Genomic DNA, 23,875 nt, shown 5'->3' on the forward strand with positions numbered 1-23,875 from the left:
CACACACACAAACACACACACACACACAGAGCAATTAGGATCCACGTGAGCGTGTGTAACTGGTAGTGAGTGTGCGTTGTTTGACGGGAAGCAGCAAGAGAACAACACAGCAGAATTTGTTCTTTTTCTTCACTCTCAAGACTTGCTTTCTCTTCTTGTTCACTCCATCACTCTCTCTCTCTCTCACACATACACACACACACACACACACACACATAAACACACTTGTTTGAGTGTAGCAGAAGGCAATAAAGAGAATGATCACATTCCTTGCGTGACAGCTTGGGATTTTCCAATTTGACACAGAGTGGAGGCTCGCACCTGTTCCTGCACTCTCTCTCACTCACACACACACACACACACACACACACACACACACACACACACACACACACACACACACACACACACACACACACACACACACACACACTCACACACACTCATACAAACTCTGCACTGGCAGTCTACGTAGCAACACAAACCACTAATTCACCAACTTGCTGGTAATTAGGACACACACAAAGACAACATTTTGTAACAAGATCATCCAACACAATCCTAATTCAGAGTTTCCCGGTTGCAGGCGTAACGATACTGCACACCAGGCGGAGAAGAGTTACTAAAAATTATTAAAAAGCCATCACAGTAATATAAGTCATGCTAAATAAACTGTTACGATGATAATTGAAAGTGGGATGCTTCGCAGTCTCCCGTGACATGATCGGCAGCGATAAAGACCTGGCCTCACGCCAAAGTCAGCAGCCTGGTTCCTTCATGTGCTGCTGTGCTGTCAGTCACAGCTAAATATTCCTTTATTTGTGTTATTGGCAGCCACTTTGGAGCGAGAGTTATCAGATGGCGCTAAATGAGCCCAGCATTTGCCCTTTACTAGAGGCCACTGCAGGGCAGGGTTATCAGATGGCGTTAAATGTGGCCTGTTTCGGTGCAATGGCTGGTACCATCCCCCCTGGGTAAAAAACTGGGGGTTTGTCTGGGCTGCAGGGAGGGATGAAGGGGGGGGTAGAGGCTGGGTTGGTGGTGGATTTAGCATCGGGGCCAAGGTCATGTCTGGGAAAAGAGAGAAAGAAGAAGGGAAAAAAGAACCAGCCAGGATCCCCTGCGAGAGGTTCAGCACAGCTGCCACAAACTGTCGAGCTGCAGTCAACAAAAAAAAAAAAAAAAAAGAAAGAAAGAAAAGAGGAGAAATATGTATTTCATTGTGTTCCTAAAACAGGCACTGGGGAACGTGGTGGCCTGTTTGAAAAGCAGCATTAATATGTCAAGGGCTTTGACCTCGGCAGCCAGAACAATGCAAGTCAGCAGAGAGAATACATGGAGAGGTATAGAAGTGGAGAAGGGATGAGGGGTGTAAACGATGGGAAACAGACCCCACTTCCTGTTTTTCTTTCAGTATTGTTTCCTTCCCAACTTGACCTGGACCACAGAGGGCTGTACGTGTGAATGTGTCAATTGGGAGACAAAGTGCGAAGTACCAATTCATCTCCTTCAATAAAGTTGTATAAACTGCACCTCTGAATCAAAATGAAGTGCCAGGCCACAGAACTCTGTAGACCTGTAGAGTGGAGGCGGTGCAGGGGTCACTGTTCTGTATCCTGGTTTCTGATTTGACACGTTTCTGCTCTTGCTGTTCTGAGAAGCACTTCTTAAGCTTTTGAAATTTGCTACGGTGCATAAATAGATATTTTCTTACTTAACAACCTTAAACTGGACCATTCGGGTTCCTGCAGGTGTCTTGAGTTTCTGCACCTGTTTTTGCAGGTGTCCTAAAACAGAACAGGAGTTCTTTAAAACACTGCTGTTGGGCAAGTTACTCAGTAAGTGCAATTAGTTACTTTTTACTGATTACTCCTTAAAAAGAGTTACATTACTTGTTATATTATCCCACACACAGCTCCACATGTGGTGGAAACAAAATCTACCTCTCTGAGTGCAGTCTTCAAATTACAGTCAATCCCTAAATATTCTCTCTTGAGGAGGAAATTGTAATCCTTTACAGTACCTATTACTGGAAAAAGTAATAATATTACAGTAGTATATTACTGGCCAACACTGTAAAAAAAACAAGGTTCATACAGAATAAAAATCCAAGAGTTTTTAAGCACTTTCAAGGTGCCTAAACAAAACATTTCCAGATTCTTGAAGCCTTTATCATCACATCTAAATTGTTATTATGAATGACTTTTATGTAGTCAACCTTTATTTTAACTCAGAAATACACTGAGGCACAGATCTATGTAGCCAAGTAAAACTAAATAAATGGTCCTAGACAGAAAGAAAGAGCAATAAGAAATTTAGATAAAAGATGTGGTGATAAAAAGCAAAAACAACAAATGCTGCAATAAAACCTTAAGAACAAATGAAAACGATTAAAATTCAAAGCAAATGAATCAAGTAAAACAAGAACATCTGGAAGTGTAATGTGATACAGTTAAAGATTTAAATTGCCCCAAGGATAAAAATGAGGTCAACTTTAAATTGTTCTGCACGTTATTCCATGTTACAGGTGCACAATGAAAAAAACAAGCTCAGTAAAAACAGTGGGCACCTGCCCAACAACAACACACATCGAACACTGAAACACAACTGCAAATTCCTTTACATTCACAGCAATAAATGTAGGATTATAATGGAGCTGAAGACTGAGGATATTAACTGTTGTCTTACCTTGAGCTCCACGATGCTCTTGTTGTCTTTGGAGGTGAGCTTTGGGTCCTGGAAGAGGGGGTCCTCCACGTAGATCAGGTCCCACTGATCCGTGGAGTAGCCGTCCAGGACGAACGCCACCTTGGTGACCACGGGCGGCTGCAGACCCAGCTTGGCGAGAGAGGGCGTTGTGCACTGAATGGACGTCCGGTTCTCACCATACACACAGCTCTAGAGGACAGAGACAACACATACAGACAAAACATATTGTTTAGAAAAACTGCACCCAGCCTGCAGGTACACGCGTGTAACATTTAATAAATGCAGGTTAGTCTTAGGCTTTTGGATAATTTATTGTTTGTTTGTCAACTGGTCTAATTTAATACTTGTTTACCACTGTTTACATCTGTGGCATGTTGGGTAACACTTTCCTCATTGAAGTTAAGTTGTTTACCACCCTTAATAATGTCGCCACATGTGTGATGTATACAGGAAAGTTGCAGAGAAATGTGTGAGTTCACTTCTCATGCAAAAGGCTTCTTTGGTTGAAGTGGCAGGCATTTAAACCTCTTGTAGGATCATTAACATCAGAGGCAGAGTAGCGCTGGTCACACCTTCAACTCACCATCCTTGGGAAAAAACATGTTGGTTGATTAATAAACTAATCTTGTCTTGAATACATTTTATATTCATGCAGTAGGAACAGTAATATTTACAAACTGACCCTTGACAAATAATGTTAATTTTAGAATGGTGGCCCACAGACTACTTGCAGAATGAAAAAGTATTTGTCTATTTTCATGTGTAGATGGACTAAAGAATAAGGAAATACCTCACTCAAAATGCATAATTGTGTACTTGTCTTACTCTGTGGTCTGTAGGCCAATTTTGCAAAATGTGAATCTCCTCTATGGCTAATGTTTATTTCATTGTGATCCATACTCCCTGTATTCAAGCAGCAGCGACAACGTGTAAATAGTACTGGCTCATTTTTGGTTGAACTAAATATGCAAGATTAGTGTTATATATCACCATGTATCACACTGCTGGATGGGCCACTTTAAAAAAGAGACTGGGATAGGGTTAGGCAATGGATGGGCTGATGATAATTGTTTGGGAAACATATCACAGCTTCTCCAGGCACCACTACACCACTAATGACCATCTGCAGGTGTAGATACTAGAGCATGGTGTCTTTCTCGTTTTCCTGCTAACAAAACTGGAATACCACGAACAATGTCATGATATGTGCACGCAAATGTCCTTCCTGTGGGAATATGTACTGCTCTTTGACTGCACACAAACAGTTTGTGGGGCTGATCTCAGACCAGAGGATTAATGTGCAGTTTCTTGGTTGGGAAGAAGCATTCATGTGACCAAAATTCAGATTCAGTCAAAACTATCATTGTGAAAGCTCTATGAAATGTCTAGAAAACACACCTGTACCTGTACTCTACTGACTCCAGCCTCAACCCCTAAATTTAACCATCGCTGCTATGTACCAAACATCAACCTTTATCTTAACATAGACCTAAATGCTAATTTAGATCTTACATTAACCTGGTCCTACAGCTAAAATAAGGAAGAGGTGAAGACCAAAATTGTTCCACATTCTTTGACTGTTTTGCCAGGGCATTTTGGTCCTTCAAAATATGACACACACACTCACACACACACACACACACACACACACACAAAGATTAAACACCTCAACCTCTGAGCTTCCTCACTCCTCAGAGTACAAACAGCTCCCTCCAGGTCCTCACTCTGTCACAATGCAGAACAACCCTGCAGTAATCCTAAGTTTGGCAGCTTCTTTTAAACTCAACACATTGTACGAGACACTGCCTGTTTTCAGCCACTGCTGTTTACACGCGTGGCCTGAGGGCACAACAGAGTTTCATCCCGTGTTGGATGCAGCCCACATAGGCCTCCAAGCTTTTGTGCTCATTAAAAACGCCCGGTGAGAGACAGAAAGCTCAGAAAGCACCCTAAGCCCTTTTTATTGAGGTGTGGCAGAGTTTCATCTTGTCTGAAGAGAGCATAGGATAGAGACGCCGAGGTTGACATCTTTTGTGGCAAAGATCTAAAACTTATGTGACTGCTTTAAGGTTTGAGTTGGCCTTGTGTTGGCTGCTCAGGGGAACTGAATTTAATTTGTTTGTGTGTTAACATCTTTTGCCATGTGCAGTTATTAGGGGAATTACAACATGTTCTACTGAGGTGGCATAAAGCCACAGACTCACATAAGGAAAATTAATTTGTGCAGAAGAAAGTATAGCAAAGGTCACACAAGCACTAACCAAATATAGGCTGGTGTACAGTTGAATACCTGCAAGTAGCTCAGTAATTCTATTTAAATGTTTAGTGAGAAACACTCTACTTATATTTTATCATGATGGAAATTATTGTTGACTTTGGCAAAGTTTCATCAACTGAGTCACTGCCAAATATCCTTTAAATTATCCATGTTCTAACTATATATAGTAGGCCTCCACTGGACCGTGGAATACGTGGGCAGAAACATTTGCTGTAAATCAAGATTAGGGCTTTAAGTACAAATAAATTAATTATGGTTTGAAATGTGCCAAAATGTAAAATATGGGCCATCTGACCCTGATCTCCCCCACAGTTGAATAAAGAGGAAAAAATATTCTTACAAGAGTGCAAATAGAGGCTTAAAACCGAAGAGCAGTGATGTGCTGTAAACCTCACACTCTTATACAATGTAATAAACAGTGAAGTCACTGAGCCGTCCATGGTTTTACAAACACAGAGTGGGAGGAAAGTTGGGGAGGGAGCTGCTTTGGAAGGGAACAGCATCCAAGTGGGGTGGGGGTGGGGGGGTGTTAACTGGGATCCAGATCTGGGGCAACGTTCCCAGAAACAAGAAATCAATAGACAAATTGAAAGGGATGTTGAAAATAAATGTGCACACTAATCTGAAAGCTGTTGTTCATACGACTCGACAAGCAACAGTAATATGAGCAGTTAAGAGGCCAATAGTGATAATAAAATGATATATTACTGCCTGTCAATATGTGGTTTCATTCTTGAATTACAGCAGACAAGTTTCATTTATACAAGCCCCCCAAAAAGTTGGGACATCATGTGTAACATATATAAAAAACAATGATTTGCAAAAACTTTATGACCTATTTAATTTTCAAACTGATCAACTTTATGGTGTTTTTGTAAATGTTCACTCATTCTGAATTTGATTCCTGCAACATGATCCAAATAAGTTGGGACAGGGGCAACAAAACATGCTCAAAAAACACCTGTGAGGACATTCCACAGGTAAACAGGTTAACTAGTAACTGGTGAAATGACCATTATTGAGTATTAAAGGGGGCATCCACCAAAGGCATTCACAGGCAAGGCATAACTGTCACATCTGTGAAGGCCCCATGACAAACAGGTTTTGGAGCAACATATGCTGCCATGCAGATTATGTCCTTTTCAGAGACCTCCCTGCTTATTTCAGCAACACAATGTAACATTTAAACATTTGTGTCCTCAGTTCCCAAATGCTGAAAGAAAAGGTGTAACACAGTTGTAAACATGCCCCTGTCTCAATCATTTTGGAACATGTTGCAGGCAAGTCCAGAATTTTGGTTCGATATTTCTGTGGGCTGAACTGGGAATAAAGGAACAATGTGTTTTATCATTACAGAGATTGCAGTATATTCATTATGAAAAGCAAATATTTGATGTAAGCAATACAAAAGCCGTTAAAAGTGTGATGGCATGATGTTCCCTGACACAGGTGTGCTCAGAACAAACCAGACTTGTTTGGCTGCAACGCTGAGGGATCGATGTTGATATTTGTGCTGCGGTGGCCGCTAATAGTGTGTGTTTATCTTTTGGCCTTCAAAGATAGATGTGTTCCTCACTCAGTGTCCCATGAGGACAGGAGGTAGGAAAAAAGGTGCTCAGATCAATGAGCCTCTCGTAACCTTCAAATGAGACAACTACAACATTGACACTGTTGTTTAGTGAGTGGGTGTTTGGTGTTGTGGTCATTCAATCGACTCACCTACAAAGTATGACTGATACTAAGAGGGCAGCGAGCGGTTGGGTTGCTATTTAGGATCCTTTGGACATACCGGCCATTGTACAGACAAAGGCATAGACACATGATGATCCCTAATGGACCTCATTTTATTTTGAAGAGCTGCATACCCCTGCAGAACCGCCAGCAACATTAATAGAGTGCCGAAGGGACAACATATTTTTGTAGGCCAACATTATCATCACTCTTGTATGTATGATTAATGCAGAAAAAGCTTTATTTCAGCCCTTAAGTAACCAAAACCCCATTAAAAAAACAAAAAAAACATTGACTTTGAGACACTGATGGTACTGAAGGTGGGAACTGAAGGTGCAAAAATGCTAGTCAATTTCTGGGATTTGGGACTCATTCCTGCAGTACACTATACATGCAGTACAAGCAGCTAAACTTCTAAATAAAAAGTCATCACTTTGTGGCTGAATGGTAGTCACGTGACCCTCGACTTGCATGTCATAGCTTTCCCTCAGAAGTCTTCCCTTCTAGTAGTGCAGTAGGAGTTGTATGAAACAGAAAAGTCACGACCTGGTTTTATTTACACTGATGACAAATGTGGACAAAAGCTGCAAAATACTGACCTATAGTTGCTAGGCTTTTTCTTCTCTATATCCTTTTCAGTAAAACTGCTATTAGCCTTCAATAACACCGTTACAGAAGCCAGAATACTGAGTGACAGGGTCTGGCATGAACACAATATTTTCAGCCAAAGGTGGGAAAAATTTTGTTATTTCACATTAGATATTTGTGCTTTGTCCATTCTTGTGTCACAACTTCCACTATTGTTCTTCACTACCAATGATTCTGCCAATTCTTGTCAACAGCTCTTTGGTACAAACTTTAAGTGAACTTTGAGAACCGGTCATTGCATTCAAGGCAAAGCAACTTCACATATCACATCTCTAGAGGGTAAATTCAAAGTAGTAAACTCACTGACAAATGCTGTAATGTTTACAATGCAGATCTGGCAATGCAAGTAGTTTAGTGCAGCTAAACCTAGTCCACGCATGCAAAATGAAATTATACTGGTGGGATTTTTAAGTTTTAATCTAGTCCAAATCATTATCCTAGTGATTATATTGCAAATAAACCTAGTAACCCTGAAAAGCTCATAATTCCCATCGAAATAAACATCCGTGACTTGATGACAAAGAACAAACTGAGGATAGACCAATTGGGAACCAGTTGCATTATGGACTGTGGTCCCTTAAGTTGGTCAGACTAAGCTCAACACACTGGTTGAAATCTGACTTCCAACACACTGACTGATATCTGACTCCCTGGAGAGTTACCCTGCCTGCAGTAGCAGCAGCTCTGTCGAAGTATTGCTGAAACTTCCTCGTACACTTCCCAGTCTGACTCCCCAGTGAGCTATAACAGCCCAGATGGACATACACGAACACACACTCAAAGTTACGGGCATCCGCAAACGCTTGAACACAAGCATAAACACATTTAAAACACACACATGAAGGCATATAGAAAGTGTGTGTGTGATTGTAGCGCTGGGTCACCTAACAAAAGCAATCCAATTAACCTCATTCCTTCACACACCAATAAGGAGCGGGTAGAACGGGGCTGTAGGGCAAACCCCTCCCGACCCGTTTCCCAGGGGTGCTGCGAAAGGAAAAATATCCTGTGAATTAGTGGAAACCTCAGTCAGTTTCATTGTTCAGTAGATGTCTCCTCTCATTTAGGCGACGGGAGGTGAAGGGCTGGAGGTTGGGAGCAGCTGTAAATACAATCGCTCGGCGAGGCGGGCAGCGAGCGGGGCCGAGAGCTTTACTGCGGGGTGATGAGAGAACCAGCGATCCCGAAAACCTCCACTGTCCCTGAAGGATCATTAGTGTAACAGCCTGCGAAAAAGCCAAGTCATAACGGAGCTCCCACGTACAGAAGTGCCTGTCAAATCTAGAGTGATTTATACCAGTGGAGTTTTCTGCTGGTTCCAACCGTGCAGTGTTGTGCTATTATTTACTTTTGATTTAAGGCGTCCAGCTCTGATATGTCTTTGCTTATTTTGTTGATTTTTTAGGTGTAAACTCTTTCCCCTTGTGCATCAGATGTTTTTGTAACTGCATATAATGAGTTTTGCATCTTGGCCTTTTTTGTAGCTGAAAGCTTCCACTGGTGTAGGTAATTCGTTCTTTAGACTAACTTTGAGCCACATACAGCCTCTCTCCAACTTTTCAAAGCCCAGCTTTTTGAATAATATTTCATTGGGACTTCTTGTGATATGCTCATAAAAACACTACATGGCACATGATAGCTAAGTGAAATTTGTAACTGTTCGTACTACTCGGAGTCTTGGCCCTGGTATCTGTTATCTGGATATCTGCTGGCTACATTGGAAGCCTGGCAACATTGGCCATTTGGGTTCTGCGACTGTGACAGTGCAGCTAGTTTGACATGTTAATATGACTACAGATACCTTTTTTTTCACAGCAACTGTCCCATGTTACATTGCTAAATTCACACATATTCACAACTGATCTGCACAACTACAGTGTTGTCTTTTGTCTGTCAATGAGCTGCTCTACCGGAAGCAGTTGGCGCTTTGAAGCACCTTGACTGCTGACAGAAGGGAAAACATTACTCGTTCACTTTCATTCACTTCCTCCTCTCAGACACCCCCAGCTGTGGGGGTATGGGAAAGGAAAGAGGCTTCGTGAGGCATTCAGGTGTCAGCTGGTGGGATTTAGCCCACTGGGATGAGATAGGAAGAGGAGTCCGACAAGAAACAAGACAGTTTGTGAATGCAAGCGACAGGTGTCTGGCTACGGTGAAGCCTCCAGCTAAACCAAACTATCTGTGATAGTGCAGCCTGGCAGAGCAACGCTGGCATGAAGAACTCGACTCCCTGAGCTTTGTGAGCGATCTGTGAAAATTCACAGATCACTTTTTTGCTGTTTTTTTTTTTTTTTTTGTGTATGTGTGCGGCCCCCTTTGGCTTTGTGAACATGCCAGCTTTTCACGACGGATCGTAAAATAAAAAATCTCTTTCATGTTTGTGGGAAAGCCAAGATTGACTGAGACCAGGCTTTACTGGAGATCTGAGAGGCAGATATCAAGTCAACACTGGACGTTTTTTTTTTTCCCTTTTTCATGCTCTGGCTCCAGCTGAGAGCCCTGAACCTCTGCTGTTAGCAAGTCTTGGTTGCTTCCTCTCTCCAACCTGCTTTGGCGTGAAGACCTCACAGAACAGATTTCACCAACTAGAACTGAACGCGGCTGCTGTCGCTTCTTGTCGGAGACTAAACCAGTCTCACGGCCATCGCTTGGGTTTATGAACACAGCTCTGAAGGCATGACAGGCTGGCTCACATTACCCAGAGTGCCGTTCCGCTGGCGATGGAAACCTCTGAGATGTCCATTTGTGAAAGATCCTTGCCTCTATTTTGAGGGGTTAAGACAATAAGACACTTATACTGTCCCTTCCCAGGCTGAGCCTTAACTCATCCCGTTTACTGGAAGGAATTTAACAGGCGACAGCTGGGGCCCTACGGGGCATGATCCCATCCTAAATCATTAGTAATGATTGCCTTATTTTATACAGGCTGCCCGCTTCATGCTCTCACTCTGTCTTTCTCTAGGAAGCTAGAAATGTCTTTTTGCCACTCCCCTCTGGTCTGTTATTCCAGTTTAAAATGAACAATAAACTATCACGGCAAGGGTTGGCTTCAACACGCTGTCTTTCAGTCATCATAGAGCCCTTCTTTCTTCACAGCATAACAGAGAGGCTTTAAAAAAGTTTTTAAAGTAAAAGACTCCCGGTTGGCATGGTTTTAGAGAGCCACAGCATGTGTTATTGACTTGAAAGTCAACTGAACCCCAACTACCGTGGTGTAAACTCTCAGTATTGGAGTATCAGGTGACACATAAAGAACATTTTAACTCAAAGAATGACCCTGATCATCTAAGATTCCAGGTGAAATTACACCCCATAAACATGACTGCAACTTCCAAGCACAGGTCAGAATAAACTGAAACTGAAGACCACACTTTTGGTCATTTTGGCAAAAGAAATTTAGATTTTTGTAATTTTTCAGAGTGCATCCATAAAAAAGTGTGTACTAAATGATTTTACAACTTTGTCACAGAAAATACTTGTTTCTGAGTGGCTGGCAGGTGTCTCACGAATCATACGCTGTGTTCAAAATCATCCTTTTTCGATGAACTGATCAGCAATGTCATGTCACTTCTTGAGATTTTCCTTGTCCTTTCCTTGTGAAACCTTACTGAGATGTAAAATGTTATGATTATTCATTCAGTTAAGAAATTAACTGGTTAAAAATGTATTCACTGAAGTGGCAGGAATAGCACCTCAGGAAACTTAAAAAAAAAAGAAAATAAAATATTATAAGGAAGAAAATTATAAAAAAAAATATGCATTTTGTATCTTTTAATTATTAATGATAGATTGATTTGTTGATTGTTAGCATTTTCAACTATTGGTTAAGGAAAATGCACAAAATTTGCAACTTTTATTGACATAACAACAGAGCTGCCTTGTTCGTTCTCTGCCTTTGTCTGTTATGTTGTACAACACTATTTGTTGTCATCACTATTGCATTGCAGTATGGGATATTTATGCCGGCATAATTTCCAGTGCTTGTCTATTGTAATATTTCCCCGGAAACTGCATGCACCTTGTGTACAGTTTACTGTTACTGGAACTAAATATTCTCACATACTGTTTTATACTACTAAATAAAATGGTAATATGAAATTTGCTTTGAACTTTGTCCTTTGTTACTCACTGGTGAAACAGTCGTAACCACGACTACAAGAAACACAACACAACTTCACAGTGGTAGATGCAAGTCCAGATATTTTCCAGGTAAATCAGGGATTCGAACCAGCAAGTTTTGCAGCATAAGCCTTTAGAGCCCTCAAGCTGTGTCTGTTCACACTGTTTGTGTGTAACGAAGCCTGAGCTCCCTGGAGACCCATCAACCACTGACCTGAACATGGGTCAATGACCAGCGAAAGGGAAACTGAAAGATGAGACACTGCAGAGAGCATGTGTGTGTGTGTGTGTGTGTGAGAAAATGAGACAGAGAACAAACAGAGGAAGAAAGACAGATTCAGAGATACAGGGATACTGTGCCACTTCGGTTTGAGATGGAAGTCCATGAGCGTACGTGTTCTGTATCGGTGTGAGTGTGTGTTTACTGAGTGCATTATCATCTCCTGAGTGAACGTGCTGCAGCGTGTGCCTCAGGATGACAGATAACATCATTAGAAAGCACTGCTTGTCCTCAGGCCGCCTCCCAAAGGCAAACATCACACACATGGACAACAACACACCTTCAGTGTGAAAAAAGGGCTGTTTGTTTGTTATGACTCACAATATGTCACCCTCACGCTGAAAGAATACATACTCATAAGAGGCAATTTGTACCTTCTAACAGGATGTTAAGTTGACCGATAAGTTAACTCTCTTTTCTTTCAAAGAATGTGGTATCATTTCAGCAACAACTGCAATGAAACCCAAGCTGTGAGACTGTCGTCCAAGCGCACTATAAGAGTGGATCAGAAGGTCACAAGGTTCACATAGAGGGAATTCAAGGTGGGTAGGGTCTGTGGTCAGTATTATTACCTCAGACAGCGCTGACTCTTTTCTGCCTCCAGCATGAAATCTTTGGTAGTACGGCTGCAAAACACTGTCCAAAAGAATATTGTTTTTGGAAGTTGTGTCTGTGTTATGAAGCGAAGATCTTCCCATGGAATTTTATATTTTGTTGTTAAAGAAGTTGAAAAAACAGACACAGAGACGGAGTCATAAAAACTTTTTTTCTTACAAGTTAAAAAACTCTGCCAATGCATTAAAGGGATAGCTTGAATGTTTTGAAGTGGAGTTGCAAACGTGCTATCAGTCAACCTTTTCTGATGGGAAACTTAAGTTATATCACTGTCCTTGAAGTTGCTAGACCCCTTTGCAAAAACAGCAATTTTATGTCACAGAACACAGTTGGTGCTTCGATTGGTTAGTTTGTGTTGCTGTGTGATCTGAACAAAGCTTTTAAAAAACCTTTGTCACACAATCTGAGCTCTACTAGGTTAAATAAATTTCAGTCAAAGGAGTCTGTTTGCTTTAAAGAGTGATATTTAGCTTATATGAGTGTATATGAAGCTCCCCATCTAAAAAGGCAGCCCAGGCAAGATAAAGTAGTGAAAATATTCTAAATATAGAGTACACTTGAACTCACATGACATTGCTTAGCTTCTCTACCGGTTCTCCTGCTGCTTCTCCAAATCATACAACCCCACTTCAGAAAAATCCTAACCCTCACTTTAAGGATACTTCAGCCTGACTCAATAGAAATCAGTTCATGTGAACATTTTTCTAGAAATAGATGTATAAAATAGACATGCTAGAGTCAAGAAAAATACATGTTATCTTGCAGTGAAAAATGCATTGTTTGATTTTGTTCACTTATTTTAAGAAAATAAAACTTTAAAAACTCAAAGACAAAGTGAGTTGATGGAAGCAATTACATATAACTGGAAAGATGACATTGTGCATGACTAAAAACAGCAAGTCCCGTTGCCTTTGACTTATAACCCGGATAACTGAGAATCTGCACAGAATCATAAATGACATGTTATATACTTTTAACACCTTTTTAAGGCCCTTATAATTAAGCAGCATCAGTTTCAGACATTTTAAGGGGCTGCAGACAGCGTGGTGAAAGCCTGCTGAGTGTCAGGGTCGGATAATTTAAAACACCTCCGGGCCTTCGCTGTAAAGACCAGCCAGTCTAATGGAGCGATGACGTGCTCCAAGCATGCGAGTGTGTGTATCGTTTTCCCTCAATAAGTAGAATAAAGTCTGACGGAGGTGAGGAGAGCCAGAGCATCCTAAAGACCTTGCTCTGCTACTGTGCGTGAGTCAGAGGTGACAGCTGGATCCTACAGATCAGACTGTGGATTTTCCATTTCCTTTCTTCTCATGTTTGCCTGAAACTTCAGCTCTTTTCCATTGTCAGGAACTCTTTTTCTTCTAGACCGCTTTTTTGGGGGGTGTTAGTGTGCATAATGACAATACCATGCATGTGACAGCGAGGTATTTGAAAAAGATTTATTTCATTTTGTCTGCTGTTCATCTTGTGAGATTTCTCAGGAACTAATTTAAGAAACTAAACCAGAAACCAAAAGTTCCTTTGGCACATTAATGTTTGCATTTCCACTGCATTTCTCAAGAACTGCTAAATAATAATAGTGACTATTAAAATAATGGTTTTATTTTGTTGGAAAGGAGGTGCACACAGATGCAAAAGGGAGACTGACCTACCAGAAAGGAAAGATGCTTATCTGAAGCAGCAATGATCTCCTGAGTGCTTTTTAATGATTCTTTCATTAATTCATTCATTCATTCAAATTAAGTTTCATTTTAATTTCTCTCTATCAGTCTTCTGTACTCCTCTGTAAAACTAGTGTTTAAGTGAAAACAGCATGTTTCTCACTGGACATTATTCACCAGAATCATTCATATACAGTGATTACTTCCGTTTTTCCAAAAAATACACTGACCTCTGTTAATGTAATCCATCTAAAACCAAAGACAGACAGATATTGACCCTAAAACAGTCGAGCCAAAGCTAGCCAACTAGTGAGTTAGCTCCCAGAGACATGAGTCATGAATATCGCATCAGTTGCTGTGATGTTAGCAGTTAGCATGCTGCTGATATCGGTTTCTGTAAGTGCAGCTGCCAAATGAATGACAGTTATAGATGAAAACTGTGAGCCAGGTAGAGAAAACTATAGGATAATATTAGCCATGACAAGCAGCTGTCCTGGCCTCCTCCCGTGGTCCATCTGTCCTCCCAAAGCAATCAACCAAGGTGAAGCACTGTTAATACAGGTGACAAGTTGTTGCAGTGTGGTCAAGCTATCAGCCTCGCACAGTGCTGGAGGCTCTTCTCTGTTAGCAACCCAGAAAGTATTACAACAGGATCCGGGACCCCGTGGGAGGCAGGAACTAAAACCTGCACTATGTTTCTGTAGTAATAATGCATGCACTTACTGTGGATAAAAACTTGAGCTAAAACAATGTAATGTAGTGTAAAGCATAATGCATGGAAAGTACCTTAAACTATCCCTAAAGTCTAGGAAAAGTTCCCCTGCTCAAAGTGTCCTCACTTCTAAGAGAGGAACTACTCTGCTGATTGGTGTTTTTGTTTAACCAAGGCTCAAAATTAACTCAAATTGTCCAAATGATGAATGGCTCATTTTGAGGATCTGAAACCCTACTCACCACATGAAACACCTGAGCATCCTGACCGGTGCTGAGGACCATCTGGGGCTGGAGGCCGGACTGGAGGAAGAAGCCATGAGCCGACACCGTGCAGCCTCCGCTACAGTGAGGGGGATGAGATCGGATGTTAGCGTCAGCCTCAGACAGAGACACAGTAGAGCCCCACTGGGAGGAACCTGCTGTTAGCGTTAGCAGTTTAGCCACTCGTCACCTCCCACTCATTTCCTCCTGCTGTAAAACTAAAGCATTAATCTGTCTCGGCTCATCGACAAATATTCTCAGTCAAAGTCGCCCTCGTTTTCTCTCTCTCTCTTTTTCTAACTCCTTTTAGGGGAAAAAACGTGTGAAGGAAGCAGACGTTGAAAAAGAATGATATCCAAACCATTTCTGTACATCAGTTCAGTGCTGGCCACCACAGTGTTGGATTGGGGCTGTAATATAGACCGCAAAACCCATTCTGAATGAATATAACTCTGACCTGACGAAGGAGCGTGAGGGCTGGATGCTGTTGATGATGGGGTCTTGGTTGTAGGTGAACCGCACAGGGGCGCGGCATTCCACCGAATCCACCGTCAGCTTCACGGGCTGCTCGGAGGGAACAGAGTGCGGAGGCGTCTTACAGGTCAGCATGTTCGACGACAAGCTGATGGTAGAGGTTGAGGGTGGGGGACGAGGGGAATGAGTAAACACACAGGATATATTGTTGTGTTATCAGTATGTACAGTGGTAGCCATTGTTCAAGCCCCTATTCATGCATTTCTCTTGCATTAGTCCTGCAGATGATTCCTGATGATTGCTGCTCAAGCGGGAAATAAGACAGAATGAGGACAAAAGCAGAGAAAAGTAAGAACATTAATCAGAAGTCCATCTCATTAAAATTACAGTAACATCAAGGGACATTTGAGTATGTTTAACAAAAACAATTCCTTTGCAGTACACGTCTGCAGTTCAACCTTCCAAATGCCTTTCAAAGACAGAAAGAAAAAAAGTAGAGACTCTACATGCAAACTTAACTTAATTTGTCCTTTTTATGCAGTCGATGAGCAGACAAGAAGAGAAAAGAAAAGCGACTGAACTGACCTCTGGATTTTACAGGCTGCTTTTCCTATTGTCACCTCTCGCTTGTTCCCAGTATCTAGGTAGGCTCCTCTGATGGTCAGCATGGTGTTCCCTGACTTTGGTCCAAATGTTGGGAAGATTTCGTGAATCACAGGTTCCTGGACGCAAACACCACCAGACACTTTCAATAAATCTGTCTAATGTTTAGATACAAGTTCTTTACTAAGTTTGGTAAAAGTAAAGGAAAAAGTCCAAGTTACTGTTTTGAAAGTCACAAGTCAGTAACATAACCGTAGTTCTTCATGGCTCTCTCCTGCAACTTGATTGGATGCTGTCCGATTGGTTCAAACAAAATGAATTAATCATCAACTTGCTGAGAATGAATAGTCTTAATGCTGGTTGATTGAGGAAATAAAGGGACATGAACTGATTTGTGGCAAAAACACACTTTTTAATCTTTGGACTTGGGGGAAGGCATCAACTATTTTCAAGTCAAAAGGTTAAAGTCCAGATAAAATTGCAAGTCTTTATTGATTTTGTCAAGTTGAGTCTAATGTGAGTGTAATGTGAATTTTGTGAATTGATGTATTTTTCTCACATGTATTTTTATATGCATGATACATTTTCATTTTACAGAAAAACTTTTTTAACTGTGCATATGACAATAAATGCAATGACTTGACTTTGACTGATACTGACTCGAGCCTAGGAATGTACTACCATTTCACATTTTAATTATCATATAAAATGTGTTTTTATTACCACAAAAGTCACAATTAATGCTGTCTAGCATGCAATGTGTGTATCGGTACTTTTTGAACATCACATCACTAACCCATGTCATTAGGCTCAAGTGCACACCTGAAATTTCTCCATATTAAATTTGACCTCAAATACAGTATGAATTGAAGAAGCACAGCAACTTATCAAATATACACGCTCACACACTATAAATCAGTCGCGTGTACAATCTTTCATATGTATATGTGTCATGTTTGTTTCTGTTATTTTAACATCATGTAAGACAAATCGATTCATAGAACACTTTTAAAATACACATTTTTCAAAAACTGCTATCAAAATGAAGGAAAAGTGCCATTCTTACCACAAAAGTGAAGCCCTCCATCTTGGCTACTTTGTGGCCACTGGTGACCTTCACTGTGTGTCCTGATGGGGTGAAGTTCCCACTGAACACTGGGGAACACTGGATCTCAGTCCACCTAAACAGAACCCCCCCCCAAACGAGACACAGACCAGGCATTATACCCTGCCAAAACTACCCAGCATTTATCCTAATTCAATGATCATCTACTGCCCTGCAGTAATGCACAAAGAGGCTATCTTCATCTGGGATCGGGTGGGTGGTGTTTTTATTTTTTTCGCTAAATTTGTAATGAGCTTGTTTGTAGCGAAAGGGAGTTTTGAATGGGACATGGCCCCAGTGGATTTGGGAGAGTGGAAAGTCTGGATGCAGCGATTTTTCCCAGCAATTTTTCAGTTAGAGGAGTCATGTGTTGAATGCGGCAGGCTGAGAAAGAGGGGGGGCTTCTTAACATTCTTTCTTCAACACAATAACCCCTATTAAACCTGCTCTACCCCTATACAACGGCAGTGTACGAGTCCCTTTATCTTGTAAACACCCACCACTTAACACACACTCTGTCTCGTTTTGCCTCTGAATGGTGGCTTTTCAGATTCTGTGCAGGAACGGTGCTCAGGACAAAATGCACCAAGTATGCCAGTATAACATGCACACGGACATATAAAGCTAGTACATAAACTTTCCACGGAGAACACACAGGCATGGCATGTATTCTGCAAGATGTTGAAGAATAAAACAAACAAACAGACCAACACCACAAACCTGTTGATATTGTCTTGTCTGGTCAGTTTGCAGGGAGCTCCGGCCACCTCCACTGTCACCAGAGAGACTTTGAAGGTCTCTGACTTATCGAAGCCGAAATTGCGCCCGCACATTGTCACTATTGTAGAGCCTCGTATTGGTCCAGAGGCTGGAAAAATCTGAAGCACACACAAGGAATGTTCACATTTTAAAGACATATTATGCAACTATTCTACCTTAAAGGAGCAGTACGTAACAATAGCACACTCAAAAATGAGTACTGCGGTCCAACTTGTGAGTTGGAGCCACTGATGGTCTATTTAATGTACAATCTATGGTTGAAGGGAGTTGTTTCCCCTTGCCCCCTCCTCCACAGACTCAAAGAACACTGCAGGAATGCAAGATGAGCACAGCATGGTTATATTATGGTATAATTCTTGTTGTTGCTTCTCCAAGTCAATACAACTTTTGCCATAAATTAGATGTGTCCTGTTTTGGAGACGATGTTACTGCTGCCCCACCTGCCTGGTGTTCCAGGTGTGTTTGTTTGTCGTTGCCTTTGCTCACAGCTTACAATTTATGGATGTGACTTTTCCCTTCACCTCTCACTCCTTCCACCATCTGCTGTTGCACAGATCTTTAAACCTGTTGAGCTTAAAACTGCAGTGTTCTCTGTATGTTTTGATGAATTTCTCTCCATAAACCTCAGTTCTGTCCCTAGATTGACTGACAGCTGCTATAATCAATATATTTGATCACTCAACATGGCCGGAATTGGATTTTGTTTCTGAAAGGCATTTCTTAAATTTCTTTTTTAAAAAAATGCTCTGAGACATAAAAGGTACAACAGTATCGTGTGGTTTGTTGATCCCCATTGTCATTTAATTTATTTCTGATATTTACTTGGGCTTGTATTGTTTAAGAAACACCCATGCAACCTCTCTGCTGTGAGTTACAGCTCTTTTCAAAATTCTGCCTCTTAAAACAGCCCCATAGGAAGAGGTGTTTTACAGGTTCTTGTCCTATTAACCAATTTTGGAGGTAGCTTGTTGCTGTGTTTTTTATTATATGGAGACAGTCGAACAGCATGAGGTGGAGCATTAAAGTCAAAAAGAATGAATACCACCCACACTGAGCTTCGTACAGCCTCACAATGTCAGAGCAGTGTTAAAAAGGGCAGCGCTGTGGTAAAAAGGACCATGACCTTCACAAACACAACACTGTAGAGACAAATACAGCGCAAACGACAGACAGGTTACATGGGCTGTGTTTAGAAGGAGAGGAGTGAGACAGAGTTTGAACAAAGTTTGAACCCTGCATGATGAGATCACGATAGGTGTGAGCGTGACATGTTGAAACCGCAGTGAACTCAAATATTAGCTAAGAACTGATGCATTTAAACACAAGAAGGAAATAAGAGTTTAAAAATCCCAACATTGCAAAAACGAAAAAGTTGAGAAATCTTTCAAAGCAACTTATTTTAATAGAGTTTTGCACCCAGCTCAAACTCTTTACCAACTAACAATATTTTGCTGAGATAATGAGATAATTTTGGACGAACTTGCATCTTTAAGTCTTAGAAAACCTCAGAAAATTTATTTAAAAGATTGCTGAGGGAACTCATCGAAGTGAAAGTAAATTTTAATTTGCAACCATTTAACTTTTAAAGCGCCAAATGATGAAGATCAAGGTAACAGCTCACTTTAGTGAACTTTTTTTGAAATACAATTTTTTGTGATTTCTAAAACTCAAAGATTCAAGTTTATGTTTACAAGAAAAGTAAATTATTTCAACAAAATTTTCAGGTTGGCAAAAGTTAGTTTAGTTTGTTTCAAATCTTACGCGTTTGAGTTTGATTACAAACTCAAAAATCTAGTGAAGGCAGCTGCTTTGAAGTTTTCTCAACTTTTAAGAGTAAATACATATCCAAAATATTTAAAATGGCTCTCTGCCCTGATCATCACCATGATGATGAGTCGCTGTGGTTACCTTGGTGATAACAGGTGTGCAGTAGTCCTGGGTCCAAGCGGAGGAGGAGGGGCACTGGCTGGCTCTGGTGCAGCGTCCATCACACCAGCCACATCCTGTCACCCGTGACGACAGCAAACAGGAAGTACAGGTAGTTAACTGACCACAGCCAGGGCCAGTTAGAGGGACCTTAGTGATCTAGTAAACAACAAGAAAGCAAAATCTAAGGTTTCTTCATTTCTGTCTGACACATGGACAAAATGTGTCATAAAGAGATTACAAGAAGAATTAAATATATTTGGTTGCAGAACACTTGCAGTAAGCCTCGAGGAACATTATTCTCTTTTATCTACAGGCTCTACTCTGCTGTTGTTTGTTTGCTTTCAGTGAAAAAGTGCTTTTGTATTTGTTTCACTCACGCAAGATATTTATCACAATTATGTTCTTGTTATGGTTCAAAGACAAACACAGCACAGTTTAAACCAGGATACATGCAGTAAGGCTTTTCAAAGTATTTCAGTTCTTAATCTTTGTGGTTCTCAGCCGACCTTGTTCCCTGTGGCCACTAACAGGGCTCCTTTTGAGTTTTCAGCATCCAGCAGTGCTACACTGGCCGAGACGGGTCTTGAGTCCAGGCGGATGTTCACATGAGGAGAGGCAAACCGTGAAAATAGCACCTGAAAGATAGAGGACACATCATTGTCATGACTCTGGTGCAGTTTACAGTATCATTAGCTGTGACTGACTGTAACTGAGAGATGAGATCCAGTGGAAACATCAAGCAAGCAGGTAACCAGAAATCATTCAAAAGGCTTTAGTAACAAGAATCTAACTTTCTAGGAAATCGTAGTCACACTCTTTATTGCATGACCTTCTGCTGTCCAATTTCTCAATAAATAATCAATATTTATCTGGGGGGCTTATATGCTGGTTTTGTGTTTTGCTAGAGTTACAGTAACATTTAATCAAATCAAAGAAACATACTGCATGAACCCATGAAAAGGGCCACCTTAAAGAAAACAACCAGCACACAGGTCAGCTGAGGGCACCTGGTTAGGAGGTGGGATTTTTTTTCACTCGTCACCACTGTTTTTCATTGTTGCCGTTTCTTTGGAACGCTTCATAATGTTGTACACTGATACGCACCATGAATTAAATAAGAGGGAAACATTATATGTAGTCTGGAATACACAACAATAGATCCACAGAAGAAAAACTGAGCCTTCAGGACAAAAAAGTGGAAGACATCAGCATGTTTTTTTGGCACTGTGCCAGCACACCTTGCCTGGGAGTCGGTGAAGGAAAATGATCCAGACTGTGTCATCTTCTCCTCGGTGGAGTTTGACTTAAAGAGTTATACTGAAATAATTCTAATCCAGTGTTGCGATCTCAAAAATTGCATCAAGCCCCTGTATGGATGTGATATGATTGTTATCATTTTTGCTTGGCTTGGCTTAGGTTTAAAAAAATTTTGGCGTAAAGGACGCTGCTGGCACGTAGCAGGATTCCATTTCGGGACTAATAAATTATGTGATGTCGGCTCAGTGGATTAGACTCATGTACTTGTTGGTATGTAATCCAGTATATTAGGCTGTATCTCCAGCATTTCCAGTACTAGCACTGGTGTCTATTGGTGGACGCTAACTGTGCAGCTTCTTCCAGTCCTTATATTATGAGTACTACAAAACACTTCATGGAGCTACCTGCGTTTATCATGCAGATAATCTGATGTTTTTGCTAAAGATATGCATTTCTCTAATCACACATACAAACACTGTTATTGGTTCATATTAGATTGCATGCAATCTGAAGCATTTGACAGTTTTAAAACTGGCAAACAGTCAGCCTCAGCCATTACTACTGTGCACTCTGCCAGCAGTCACAAAATCTTGGTGTCTTTAATTAACTGCATTTTATCTGAATCTCTTATCTTTTATCTAAATAAGCACTAATATATTTAGTTAAGAGCTAACTTTTGACTTTCTGTTGACTTACAGTTGGGGTGGTGGTGGTGAGAGAGAGATGCCAGACAGGTTTTGGGGCACAGAAGAAGAAGATGCAGCTGGCAGTGTAAACACTGTATTCTGACATGTTGGGAGGTGTTTCAGACACTATCACACACGCTCAAGTCTGCACGCGTGCAACACACACTCTCCATCACACATACAAAAACTTAGATACTGTTTGTCTCTGCATCTCACACGTCATAAATGCACATACAAATACCTATACAGATGCATGCAGATTCACACAAGAAATATGAACACACTGTTTGCACTGTTCCCACTTGCCCTCTCTCTGTCTCTCGCACACACACACATGAAGTCAACACACCTGGAACAGCGTTTATCATTTGCGGTTATGCTGCAATTACAGGCCTGGGAGCAAACAGAACAGAGGAGTGTCTCTAATGGGGTGTATGGTTGCTCCAGTTACATGAAGCCCTCTAAATTATACTGTTCCCCCCCATCACACACGCACACACACACAAATGCACGTGTACACACACACACACACATATGCACATACAAATAGATACAGTCCATGGACACACAATCTTTCTACCATGTCAAGATTAAGCTGCAATGTGATGTATTTCCTAAAAACAAAACTCTGCATTTATAGTGTTGTCAGCAAAAGATCTCTCTCTCTCTCTCTCTCTCTCTCACACACACACACACACACACACACACAGTACGTTACACACCTGGCTGCCTTTTACACACTGACAAGACACTGCAGGGAAGGGAGTTATGACGTGTGTGTGATTTATCACCAAACAAGTCAACATACAATGCACGCTTTCCAATTTTTTTAATCCACTTGCAGATTTTTTCAATTGCTAACACGCACTGGTCCAAACTGATGTCACATTGCCAAAACTCTTCACACAGTCAGTGAAACAGAGGTCTACGTGGACCAAACAGTGAATCACTTTGCACTGCTTTCACACAAAATGCATTCAATGACCAGATTTTTTCCAAAATCCATAAAGTCTTCTCTCGCTCATACTCATATTGCAAAACATATTGTATATTTTTGAAGCACATTTCAAACACACTGTTTTCAAAATGTTTAAAACACATTCAAAACAGATTTATATGAGTGTTGAAGCTATACATTCTGTTGAGTTTTTTTGTGGTAATTATTATTTCAGCTCTGGAATTTTGAGATTTTTTTTCCCTCAACTTTTTATTTTTTATTTTTCAAAAGTAAATGACTATATGCAAAGATATAAACAAAATAAAGGATATTGAAACAAATTGCTGCATTTCTGATTTATTCTTGTTGCAGATTGTTTATATAATGAACTACTGATTTATTTGAAAAATCATTGAAACTTCAAAGATAAAAGTTCATCATATATGCAATGCTTTTTGTTGTCTGTGTTTTTAAGGTCAGTGTGTGAAAATTTCTGCTTTCTGACTGAGACCTGTTACCAGTTTTATGGTTAAATGAGCTTATTTGGAGACATGTACGTACATGTAAAGTGTTTTGGTGATTTTAGTGAGTTTTGAGGTGAGATTAACTGTTTGACCCAGATGTACGTCAGTAATGCAGTTTGTGCGAAGAGTTTTGAAAATGTGGACTCTGTATGGACTGATTGAAAAAAAAAACTGTAATATAAGTAACCGTATGTCAGAGCATTCGGTAAATACCTATAACACTCTGCATTGTAAATTTTAAATGTGATTTTGTTGGTTGGCTGATACACTGCTCGCCCTTGCCTCACCCTCACAAATGCCTTGTCTTCCAGCGTCATTCCTCCCTCTGTTTGAGCCCCATGATCAACGTTAGCTTTGTAACAGCGAGTATAATGGGTGGCTTTCCGCTGGGGACGAGGCCATTCAACAGGCATCTCTCTGGAGGTAATAGCAGTGTAAATTACAGCTTATTGTATTAAGCAGGCGGGGGGAAGTTTGGCCTATAAACACGAGCCACTGTGTTATTCCCACAGTGGTCCAACTGAAGCCGAGGGAAACACTTCCTGAGCCAGAATGGAGTCCACT

General features: G+C 40.9%; 1 protein-coding gene across 1 annotated transcript in view; it reads right to left on the minus strand.

The window, feature by feature from the left end:
- met (MET proto-oncogene, receptor tyrosine kinase) overlaps positions 1-23,875 on the minus strand; it is an 84,574-nt gene that overhangs the window by 24,314 nt on the left and 36,385 nt on the right. Inside the window, exons 4-11 of the mRNA XM_084733740.1 lie at positions 20,414-20,542; positions 19,887-20,063; positions 17,919-18,076; positions 17,160-17,274; positions 16,076-16,212; positions 15,474-15,638; positions 14,996-15,095; positions 2,689-2,898 (exon numbers count right to left, since the gene is read on the minus strand). Of these exons, the coding sequence (XP_084589866.1) occupies positions 2,689-2,898; positions 14,996-15,095; positions 15,474-15,638; positions 16,076-16,212; positions 17,160-17,274; positions 17,919-18,076; positions 19,887-20,063; positions 20,414-20,542 (1,191 nt within the window). The remainder of the gene's footprint in view (positions 1-2,688; positions 2,899-14,995; positions 15,096-15,473; positions 15,639-16,075; positions 16,213-17,159; positions 17,275-17,918; positions 18,077-19,886; positions 20,064-20,413; positions 20,543-23,875) is intronic.

The sequence above is a fragment of the Lutjanus erythropterus genome, chromosome 13 (genome assembly GCF_056507025.1).
Source record: "Lutjanus erythropterus isolate fLutEry1 chromosome 13, fLutEry1.hap2, whole genome shotgun sequence".
Classification (NCBI taxonomy): domain Eukaryota; kingdom Metazoa; phylum Chordata; class Actinopteri; order Lutjaniformes; family Lutjanidae; genus Lutjanus; species Lutjanus erythropterus.